The following is a 12,840-nucleotide window of genomic DNA, read 5'->3' as shown; positions in this document are numbered from 1 at the left end:
AAATAATTTTTAGATATACTCGGTCTCCCGCATAATGATCATGTTTTATATGGTTTAAAAAGGTAACTGTATTAGAGCGGTCTAATTCAATTTTTACAAGGGCGTGAAATAAGTGGTTAACTTAACTGGGAAAATGTTTTTTTTATTATTTTGTTACAAGGTTCAATTGGTTAATCTTCACTTATATAATTACGTGGTTGTCTAATATTCTTTGAACAGCTTATTTGAATATTTTAGGACCTGGGATTTGCATAAAATTCCGTACGGGGCTAGACAGAAGTTGACAAAAGTCTTTATGAAAGTATAAAATAATCATAACTCTTGATTTATGTGAAATATTCTCTCTATTACTAAATAATTGAAACTTCAGTGTGTCTGTAATTGGTTTCAGATGTGTTATTTTTTTTAAACCAGTAATCGAGATTATTGTAGAGATTGAGATAAAATCATGACGAATGTATTGACGATGATGTAACTATACAAGATTTATTGGACGCTAATGATACTTATTATGTGTTGGGGTAGTTTTAAGAAGGGAGTCAATGCTGCAAAGAAAAGACCATGATCTATGTGGAGCTGAGAATACAGTGGACTTGTGTTACGTTTTGTCCGTAGTGTACAGTCATTTCAATGAGAATCATTCTAAAGAAAATGCAGCATGCCTAATTTAGATAGGTTATTAGATTTTTTTTCTGCTAGACTTGCCTTGTCTATATAATTACTTATTTTTTGAGAGTTTGAAGAACTCTCGAAGGAAGAAAAGAGGGAAAAAGTTCAGGATAGTGTTCAAAATTTTTCGAAGTTTGAAAAATGTGAAATTTCTGTAAAGAGATAATAAAAGCTCCCTATGTTACAATATGATTTTATCACCCTCCTTTGTGTGATACGTTCATTTCGATGGGTATAGCAGAGAAACCGCGGATTTCTCATAATGAAATTTGCGTTTCTAAACTATACATTACTCCTCTCAATTCACAATAACTACTATTAAGTATATAGCAATTGACACTTCACAATAAACAATAACTTTCAGGTACAAGAAGTGTGTGAGAACAAATTGCAATTATCAATATCAAATATCACTGAAATGATGGACATGTTTCAATTCTGAAAAACTAAATGTGATAAGATATAAACAACTATATAGGCAGTAACTAGACAGATCACAATAAATGGAAGCTAATTTCAGAAACTGTACTGAAATTCTGAGTACCTTGATGAGCGCAGATTCATTAGTAACATTTGAAACATATTTGAAGCTCAATGTCCAGAACACTGAACTTGAATATTGAATGTTGGGGTCTAATGAATGGAGCACACTGTTGCTAGCATGACGAATTTCTTCCAAAAATAATTTTTCTTTAGTTTGCTAAATTAAGTGGAGATCCAGTAACTGTTAATCGAGTTATATTATCAATGTGTCCTTTCTAACGTAGTAACTGCTCTTCGAGATTTTGGCAAGCGGAAATCTTATTAACGGTTGGAAATGATGTTACCGAGTTCAATCTGTTTGAAGATAGTTTTTGGTTAGAATAAAAAAAAGAATAACGTAGTTTACACAAGTAGTTTCAGATATATCGGACTCAGTACAAAAACCCTTATAAGTTAATAACATTTTTCCTACGTTTTCTTATTGATAATCTTTGTATTTCACCAATGTAGAAATTAATGTGGGACAATTCTCAATAGATGAATGATTCGCAAGACTTCAATCAAATGAAAAATTTTGATTTTCTCTCTACATAAATATCCAACGTTTTATGCTATTAATTATATTCAACTTCAAAGCAATGGGATAGAGTTACTCACAAAAACAATGTATTTTCGAAACTTCCTCTTTTTTTCATCCCTTCATTGTAATTTTGAGAGACATGACAACATTTCTATTAGTAATAACAATGTTCGTGAGCGACAAAAAAAGTGGATCAGATAATAAATATTCAGTAAATATATTGTTTTTTCCATTAATTTTATCATTAACCGGAAATATATTACAATATTATCAAAAACAAATAGTGTGCTACAAGAATTTACTTTCCCTTCACTTTAACTCGTAATCTTCATGTGCATACGCCATAAAAGTTTCAACCATTAATTCCGTAAGATCTGATCCAATCACATTTACTTCAGCTTCGGAAAGCGAAACCCTTATATCGTATTCCACTCCATTTACAACCGCTTACTGAACTCACCAACTCTTTCATTTTATATATAAAACGTATTATGAACAAATTGGAAACAGATAATTAACAGTTTGAATTTGGTTTGGGGATTGCATAGATTTTATTCCGTATATTCTGGAATATGAATTTTTACAATGAATTATATTATAGTATCTAAAACCAGTCATAAAAAACAAAAATCACCAATTAAATTTGTACTGGATTGACTGCAAAGTCGCCTTTTCCTGTAGTATTCCCGGGGCTGTTTAGAAAATTAGAATCGTTAGACGAGCACCAATTACATACATAGTCGTCTATTAATAATTATATCAGGAATAACAGGAATATTGTTACATTGCCCGTTTTTCGATAATAAAATCTAATATCTGCAATTGAAAACAGCACCAATTGACAAAAACTCTCAAACCTAGGATAATATGTACTTAATGTAAGTTTAGTCCAGAAATGGCGCATTCAGCTTCAAAATCATCAAAATAGTGCTCACGATAGAATGAATAGAAGACGGTCAAGAATTTTGACCTAGGAAATTAATGACAAGGCTGATGAAAAGATCTCTGAAAAACATCGTTTCTTTACAAATGAGTTTTCACTTGGTTTTGTACCAAGATTCAGAAAAATTTGAGCTACCACAAATTTTGTGCAAGCTAAGTCATAATTGCTTAAAAATCACCATAAAAGAAAACTAATGGTAATTTCTAAACGCCCACAACAGTTATGGTGATTAGTTATTGGACTTAATCAACAGACCATGGTGTAAAAGACCCACAAATTTCTCTAAAAAACAAAAGAAAGCTTGCAAACTTTCTTATCAGTAATGATTATGGTTTGTTTTTAGCATAGGTGTACCTCAGATTCATTTTCTCGAATGTAGTATGATGAGTATAATTTTTTAGAGGTACTATCATTTAGTACAATTGAGTACAATCTTTGAAGAGTTGTTTAAAACAAATCGTCAAGTAAAGTGAATGCCTCTCCTCTTTTTTCCTTCTATTCTTTATGAATGAAGTTTTTCACTTTTTTATAACTAATTCTGTTACTTCTCCAATTTACTGTGTTGTTCCCCAAACTTTGAAATCGTTGTTCCTCCAGAGCAAAGTCCCAGCAGATCAGATTCACTATCATCTATTTTTATTCGTTATACTATTTGCAATAATTATCCTTCCCCATTTTAAGAAGTCTTATGCCACAGAAAAATGCCCAGTAATCAGTGTTCTTTCCATTGACCCTTGGCTCTGGACATCAAATTTGTCTTTGGCCGTATATCCTGATACATATACACTTTTTGCAAGCCTAATTGGATTACTTTAGTGTCACGGCTCAGAAAAGTACCCCACGACACCTCATTGCCGCTTTTGATTTTGTTGTTTGCTGAGTAAATTGAAAGATATTACATCCAGTTTTCAGTCTGTACGACTTCTAAAGCCATCTGTGAATTACTTTTCCCCTTTCTGATGGATTTGTCATCCCTTTCTTTTATATTATCTCGTTGATATTGACTTCAGTGATCCCGTTGTCCGCGTTCTGAGCTAAAACCTCTTCATATTTCATCTATTTCCTGCAGTATATTTAAATATCCCTAACTCTTTTGGTCTCAACCGGAGAACTCCTTTTGAAACTACACTATTTATGAACAATTCTATGGACTGCAAGACAAGTATTGCTTCTAATACTACTTGGTGTTTCATAGATTCCAACACTTCCCTGTACTATTGGAGGTAGTTTCATATCTTGCAAAAATTTTTTCCGTTACGTTGACATGTCCAAATTCATTCATAATGTCAAAAAACAAATCTTTTTTAAAAATGTGAATGCACTATCAATAATGGATGGCTACGGTGAATTCCATATTATGGCAGTTAACAGCTTCATCTGTTTCGAAACTAGATTCATTCGTGATTAGAACGTGAATAATATATGAATTGTTTGCTTGTTGTTAGAGCTAAAACCACTTTTTATACAGCGTTCCATCTAGAATGCAATGAATAACTTATTTTGATACGTTATGTTCTCCTGGCACATTCCGTCTACTCATTAATAGCTCCCACGACTATTTAGCACGAAAGCCTTCTGACTCGCAAACATTTTCAATTGTCGAACGTTTAATGAAGTACATGGAAATAGAAGCTACTCGATCTAAGTTATTCACCAAGTATCAATTGACAAGTACGTATATCTTGTTTCCATAAAACATTTCATTATATTCACTGAATAAATATATTTTTAATTTGTATTACTTCAGAAAAATAAGAGTATATTGTTCATTATAAGTTGTTGAATTGCAGAAAAGATACTTCTTTTCTATAATTTGACACGGGGTACTCCATTTATTTTTATTTATATCAAAAATATTTGTGATGGTGTAAATATGGACAATGATTTTCGTTGATGATATAGCGTATAAAGTATTGTTTATCCAGTAATGCAAATTGATATAGAGAATACTCTATGTCAATGGAAATATTAATACATTTTCCCTTAGATATCTACGTATCAATAGGTAAGATTTGATGTTAATTTTAACACATTTGGTACTGTACAACGTAGAATACCAAGCATACCTAGAACGCCTATAAAATGGTATGAAGGCTCATCTTCACCATTCCAACTGTTCTTAAAAAATATTGAAAATAACTTAAAAAATAGAGAACGACACTCTAACATCTTTATTCGTATTCTTCTTAGTCTCAGCTTCGAGTATATGATTAATTTCTTTTTCTTCCACATGCCTTATTTGCTACATGTGATTTCATATCTATTGAATTGGATTTCATTGGAGTTTGTGCTACAAATCATTCACAAAGTAGTTTTATTGCAAGCACTTTTGCTATATCCAATATTCTGCATAATCAGGTCAGTTGCTTCCGTTGGCTATAGTAATTGAATAGATATATACTAGTAGATAATTTTGAGAAGTATCATATAAAAAATTGAATTTAGAACGCTATAAACTCGGTAGTCTCTATGTGAACTAACTCATTCCCATGAACTTCAAAGTAAAAGCTAGTATTATCCATGAGAATAATTGATTTAATACTAATTCCACAATCATTCCAGTGAAACAGCAATCAATTCTACTAGATTCAAGATAATTTCTCTATTTACTAGTTTTTCAATGAACATATGACTTTTATTAATAGATTTCACAATTCACTATTAAATCACATTATTAAGTCTATGGTTGAAAGACGGTTTTATTAATATGATCAATATGGATCATTGGATTAAGAGATTCTATCCAGAAATTATACGAGTGGATCACATACGAACTAAAATTAATAAAAAAAAAAAATATATCCAAAGAAAGCCTTCACCATCGTAAAATTATCAGTGAGTTCACCATTGGTTCATTATTGGACAAACGGGCTCTGATTAGGTGAACTAAGTATCAGGTAATAAGTATATTCCCTTTTAGAACCATCATACTGAACTCATGCATCAGTGAGACAAGTGAAATTTTTCTAACAAATCTGTTACATCGTCCCTAATATTCAAAGAAAACACAAGAAAGAGGGGCTCCTTATTACTCTTCAAGGGCGATTTCAGTAGTAATAAGTTGAAAAAAGTTTGCAAAGTATAATAACGACCCCTTTGGATGAAGATGGGAAGGAATTACTCCACATCCTTATTTGAGTTATGTTTTTTGGAAGAGACCGGTTTGGTCGAATGTGTCTAAATGTGATTATTCAGTTATTTTAATTTCTATGATTTTATTAATATTGTGTGATTGTGTTCCAGTTTTTTGTAATATGTCGTTTCGTTATTTTTACTTGTTTGTACCCTTCGTCATTATCAATTCCATTTCTTTTTCGATTTTCATACCTTTGCTCTTTTCATACTAACTACACAGGCGTAAACGATTGGATTTTTGAAGATTTATCATGAAATGGAGTAGATGTTTATCAAAGAGATGAGTAATTTAGTTGAAAATTTTACCAGTACCGAAGATTTGCAGATTGCTGCTTTGAACACCGGAGTGATTAAGGAAGTAGTTCCTGCATGATCTAGGTCTAGGGTGCAATTTCTATAGAAGCACGAACCAGCCCTGTGTTCAATCGTAGGGGCATATATGTAATACTTCTAAATTGACAGTTTCTATAAGTGGAAGCTGTTCCGACTAAGGAAGACAGAATGGCAACGGTTTTTCTATCCTCCGAGGTTCCAGCTCGGTTCTGCGCTTTCTCAAGCATGCGCAGTATAGATAAAGTGTCTCGAATGAGAGGGAAAATGAATATTGTCGACATCGTAACGTAGAGATATTTTTTTCCATACTAAGTGTCCATATAGGAGTATCACATATATGCGCAAGGGCGACCATGTTCACGGAAGAACAAATTTAACGGTTGATAAATATATCGAGGAGATATATCTATCAATGTCATTAACCCCATTCAAGTTATTAATAAAGAAGCTTAATTTGCTTAATACAATTATTTCACTGTGTTAAACATAGGAAGTCGAAATAAGTTCTCATAAATTTATATTCACTTTAAACATTTTTTGATCTGATGAATAATTTATAAAAAAATATAGTTAAGGTCAAAAGTTTACAGAGGGCCGATTTCCATGCACACAAGTATATTTCTAACGTACATTATGAGAATCTTCTATTTGATTCTCCTAGAGCTTGATTCTAAAATATATAGTCAATTTTCTAACGATTTTCATTTAGTTATTGTAAAAACATGAAAATAAATAAAGTGAAATAGACTAATTCAAACCTAATCAATTAGTGAAAAATCAATCGGTTGATTAAAACTCAGAAACGCCTTATAAAGTTTTACAACGACACGCTCAAAAGGTTTCTGTTATTCGATCTCTATTATTACCTACTCGATACAACTGTTTATATTGAATTGATTTTAGCTCCATGGAAACGGTTGACATTGTCAACATGAGTCACAACAATAACAAGTATGTAGATACGTGAATGTGAATAGTGGAGTACATTTTAAGGTTTTTAAAGTAGATGGATGTATCACAACTGCAGGTAAAGTACACCAAAAGACACTTTCACATCTTTTTCTCTTTGTATTCAAAAATAAATATAGTTAACATTTAAACTTCAATAGAAATCATTCTTGTTTTCTATTGTGTGCAAATTGGATATTGTTTCCCTACAGTTGGTTTAAAATATAGAATAAAGAAAAAATGTTTCAATACATCCAAAATAAATCTAAGAAAATGTTTCCACCGGAATAATAATGAATATTGTTTATGAAATTTATGAAATAACTAGGTAGCAGTCTTTATCAAAAATGGGAGAGGGTGTATAAGTTGGAAAATATTAGGAAAATTTGGAAAAACCTCAAGCTCACACCAAGTGAAAATTTCCGCTATTGGGAGATGCTTGTAGTTCAATATTAATAAAAAATATGGAAGTCGGAGATTAATAATCATATCTGATAGTCAAGCATCCATTAAAACATTAAGTTTTTCCAAAATCAATTAACAATCTAGAAAGGAATGAAATAGTTACACTGTTGTGTGTATCAGGACACACTATAGTAGAAGAAAACGGGATAGTTGTTAAACCAGCAATAAAGAAGGTCAAACACTGTTTCACCCCAATAATATTGGAATAACTCGAATTAAAAGGAATGAAGAAAATAATGGTATATTGGGACACACAGAAGAACTGAAACAAACGGAAACATTAGTAGGAAACAACTACCATAAGAGATCGGAAAAATGTATTAGCAGTAACAGTTGTATCATTTGCTCTGACAAGACATAATCATTCGAATATCAAAATGTTAGTGAAATACGACTGTGTATTTCGTGTCAGTAAAGAGAGAAAAGCAAAGCGGGTAGGTTTGTTAAAATTTTAAAGGAATTTGAAGTGAAGAGCTACTAGTTTCAGGGATAGAAATCGGAAGCTATGTGAAGGAGGAGACATGATATATGTCTGAGGTCTCACTGAATCGTCACACTAGCATACATAAATACATACAAAATACAAATTCTGATTCAAATACACTGTAGCTAAAATATGAAATTAAATTGTCTAAGTTCACTGTGTTAATATCAATTGTGTCTTCGTCTGAATTCTCAATAAATGGTTAAGTTTCGTTATCCTCACCATCAGTAGCATCGCATGACAATAAAATTCGTTTAATCCATTCTAAGAGAGAGCTATTATAATTTTTTCAATTGAATGCACTGAAATATAAAAATCTAAAATTACTATATATGCATGCAATTTAAATGATTTATAACAATGTTATGAGTATCAATACAATTGCTCAAACAGCTTTGTCAAACATTGATAGTTCAGCAAGAGCAGTAAGAAGCATAAGAATAAAAAACACTAATCTGTTAGACGACAAAACCGCTCTCAGTGGAAAGTTTTTAGAATTACATCCATTCATTAATTCCTAATAAAACCACAACAACTGTAACAAAACACGACCTTCGCCCAATATTTAAAATTTACTGACTTATACCACTCTTATTCTCAGGGGCAACTATTTGGAAGGACTTCACTCTTCATTGCAGATTGGAATGGCCAAATGTATTCATTTACGGGTCAGCATATCTGATTCAAAATCAGTATCTTGACCTAAAACGCTATTAGTAGAAATTATCTCAAATAGCTAGATTTTATCCTTATTTTGATATTCAAGACTTAAAGAAAAGTCGAAGCGTCAAAATTTATCTTTCTTTTAAAAACTATAAAAAAAACTAATTTTGAAACAGAAGAGACCTAAAATCAAGAATATTTAGATGCAATGCAATATATATAAGTTGAGGTGGATATTATTTATACTTTTGTTAGTTCTAATAACTCCAGTGGAGTCAGATATCGGGATCACCGACTTTTCAACTGTAAATTAATGAAAAATTGACAATCAATAAGTGATTTCAATAGCTATCTGCGCTGATGTAGAGTGAGGTCTTCGAAATACCAAGTCAAATTACAATAATATTGTTTGTTTGGAGAGTAAACAAAAACGGATGAGAAAAGAAATGAAAGCCAATGTCCAAATTCATATTTTCGTGAATATTTGGTTAATTTTTCGAATATTTCTATTTCAGTTTTGATGTACAATTTGCTACTACTACTATTTATTGTTTGTATGACTCCACGAGACCGTAAACTCGTTTGAGCAAGTAGCTTCCTTTGTTCTATTTTCCAATTCATATAAATAATGTGACTGTATTTTTTCTCCATAACTGTCCGTCTGTTATACATTATACGATTTCTCAAGGTTCATAATTTTTTTCTTTCCCACTTTCTATTTCTTTCTTTCTTCTCATTTCTCTCTATCCCGTTCTAACTATAACAATTTTGTTAAGATGTCTTTCACATTTCTTGATATTGAGGATACTTTATCTGAAAAATCTTCAATTTTCATGTATCTTGTTTCCAGACAGTAGCTCTGATTCATTTAAAGCAATGTTAGGAAGGATTGTAGATATTGTATCTTCTTACTTTATTATTAAATTCAGATTCCTTTGTTGATGCTTCTGCCAATACCCTCAGTGCCGATTATTCTATCGTCATCTTTATTAGTTAGGCTATCCCAATAGTTTTTAGGTATTCTTCAAGTATTTCTTTTATTTCACTATCGAAAACTTGTTTCAAAGTCTATAAGTAGTATTTTTCATCAATATTAATAGTTTCCTCAAAAAACCCAGCTTAATAAATTCATAAATGGAAAATAATAACTTTCTTGGACTATTTTAAAATATAAGAAATCAAAGAGTATACTAATAGTGATGTCACCAATAGAAATTTCAATCAGACAACTTGTGCACTCTATCTCTAAATGACTAATTGCTATTTTTCAGATTTTAGTAGCAGATTATGAGAATTTAGTACAAGAACTTACTCAGGAGCTGAAGTCTGTTAAAGCAGAATACGAAGAACTAAAATCAAAGGTACCTTCAATAGTCAATGAAAACCAGAAATTAATAGAGGAGTTGAAGCATTATGTAACTTCGAAAACTTCAGAAGAATCCCAAACAGAATTCAAATTGATTCAAAACTTGAGATCTCAAATTAATTTGGTGTTAGATGAGAAAGAAAAAGTAACTCAGTTATGGAAAAAAGCATCAAAATCTGTAGAAACTTTGGAAAATGAACTAAATATATACAAATCTGGCAATATCGAGTATTTTCCCAAACATGAATATTTAAGAGCGAAAAAATCTTATGAAGAAACCATAAATAAATTGGAAAATCAAATAAAAATCTTGAAAAACGAATCGGAAACCAAGGACCTAGAAATTCAAAACCTACTAAAATGCTCAATCAACAACACAGAAACTGCTAAAAAGTCTGAATCTAAAGTAAGTACTTTATACAAAAATATTTTTGATCTTGAAAACTCTATCGAGGCACTGAAAAATAAATGTGCAGGAAAAGAGAAACTGATAAAAAAAGTAATGGATCAAAATAATGAATTCAAAGAAAAAATTATTGAAGCCATAGAAATTGTACAAGCTGCTTTGAATGAAAAAGATGCATCTTTACTTAGAGAAGCTGAAATAAGATCAGAAATGAAGAAAATGAATGAACAACTTGATGATATAATTAAAGAAGTGCAAGAAAAGTGTAAGAAAGAGACTGATAGTATAAAAGAGCAAGCTGAATTTAGGTACAAAGACATTCTCAAATGTCTTGAAAACACACAAGACGAGCTAAAAGAAAAAGTTGTACAAAATGAAAAACTTCAAGCCAAAAATATAATATTACAAAACGAAATAGATAAATTCTCCACTAGAGGAGTAGACTCAGAAGAAAGCAAAACTTCAAAATTACTAATTCTCGAAAAAAGCTTGGAATCTACGTTTCAGAAACTTTTAGTGTCCGAAAAACAAAACATTCAGCTAAAATCTGAATTAGAAACTATTAAAAACGATATGGAACAGATGGCAGCTTACTATGAGAGAGTTTTGAAAACCAAAGATCTTGAAAAATTGACTCTACAGAACATCAATAACCAGCATAAATCGGTTATCAAAGAGAACGAATTGAAGATAAAAAGTTTAAATAATGATATAGAGGTCGCGAAAAGCCAATCTCATATTTTAGAAAAGGACCTCAACAAACACATAGAAGATCAAGAGAAACTTATAAATTCAATTAAAATTGAAAAATCTGAACTAGTTTCTTCTTTCAATGAACAACTCAAGCAACTTAATGAAGAAATTGAGCTCAGAAATGAAATCAACAAGAAACTATTGATAGAAACGAAAGATATAATAAACAAGCTAGAGAATTTGACGAAAACTTTAAAAACAGATGCACGCAAAGTTAAAAAAGAGAATGCGGTGCTAAAAGATGAATTACAACTGTATAAAAGAAAGTTGAGTCAGTATAGAGAAATATTAAATATGCTAGCTATAGATGTTAATAAAATAAATGCCGTCAACACTGATAACCAACAAAGTCAACCAAATATACTTAGCTGACATTCATTGAAATGGTGCCCAACACCAAAGAAATACCTCAAAATCAGGGGATGTAGTTACATGTCTAGAAAAGAAAAACAAGCGCAGAGGAAAGGAACTAGTGGTTTTAGAACTAAAAGAAAATGGAAGTATATTAAACTAATTTGCAAGACACGAGAAGTTGTATAGTGAAAAACAATCCAAATGTTTTTATGAATTGATAACTTATAATGGAAGTGACAATAATTGTAGTTATATTTTTGTATTTTCTGTAAATAAAAATAACCTGAGACATTGTGATATGATTTATATGATAAGAAATTCCTGTGAATTTTGAGCACCTTGAAAGTTTGATCATTTCAACGCTTAATTCAATATGTGTTAAAAACTAGCAAAATATGAATTAACAACTTGTATGAGAAGCACAATATTCAGTTGAAAAATATCATCAGAAAAAACTTTATTAATCTAAACTAGTATACGTCGTAACGGTTATAGCGTACAGAAAAAACCCTACTCAAGCATTTTTGGAATTCTTCATTCATGAATTCCAACACAATATCTTATCGTTAAAATGCAAATTCTCCGACGGCTTTTTGCCGACGATGTCGATTATAGGATTGAATTTTTCCGAAACAACGATGGCTTTTGTAATTGGAAACCGGAATATTTTTTATGAATGTACGTCTTTTCTCAATGCTGTTTATAATTATGTTATAGTAATTAAATTTGTAGGACACTTGGTATATATTTCCCCTATAGAAGAATTACGTTTGTTTCTGACAATAATAAACAATTCCACTAACGGATGATACTTATATTTCATATTAAATGATAAAAAATTACTCCAGTTGCCCCTATTAAAAACTTTTTCCATCCGATATTCAACTGGGGAGTGAAACCAAACAGTTGAAAGAATGACGCGATCAGAGGAGCAAGCACCCTCTGAAAACCTGAATGATAGCACTCTCAGTCTGTTTCTTATTAATATTCAATTCCTAAGACACAAAACAGATGACTTATATTTTCCAGAAATTATTGCCATCATTGAACATTGGTTGAATAATAATAAGCCTGTTTTTTTTTCAAGAACTATACCACAGTAGCCAGATTTGATAGCACTAATTTACCTCATGAAGGTACTACGATCATGTCTACAAATATCAACTTTTCCTAAATTACAGAGTTCAATAATTTAATATCTGAGTGGTCGAATTTTTTATCGTCTACCACCATACATATTACCTATATATTTTTTGTA

At 31.0% G+C, this 12,840-nt stretch overlaps 2 protein-coding genes across 2 annotated transcripts in view; one reads left to right on the top strand and one right to left on the bottom strand.

Annotated features, from left to right (window-relative positions):
- The window catches only part of LOC130892035 (uncharacterized), a 341,323-nt gene that overhangs the window by 174,494 nt on the left and 153,989 nt on the right, over nt 1-12,840 (bottom strand). The window lies entirely within an intron of this gene.
- LOC130892025 (sodium channel and clathrin linker 1-like) lies at nt 7,096-11,850 on the top strand. The gene is made up of 2 exons (XM_057797206.1): nt 7,096-7,170; nt 9,975-11,850. The coding sequence occupies exons 1-2, from the start codon at nt 7,150-7,152 to the stop codon at nt 11,598-11,600; spliced, it is 1,647 nt and encodes a 548-aa protein (XP_057653189.1). The 5' UTR covers nt 7,096-7,149; the 3' UTR covers nt 11,601-11,850.

This window comes from Diorhabda carinulata, chromosome 3, assembly GCF_026250575.1.
Source record: "Diorhabda carinulata isolate Delta chromosome 3, icDioCari1.1, whole genome shotgun sequence".
Lineage (NCBI taxonomy): Eukaryota > Metazoa > Arthropoda > Insecta > Coleoptera > Chrysomelidae > Diorhabda > Diorhabda carinulata.
The sequence above is the reverse complement of the archived record's forward strand: the minus strand, read 5'-3'. Positions and strand labels throughout refer to the sequence as shown.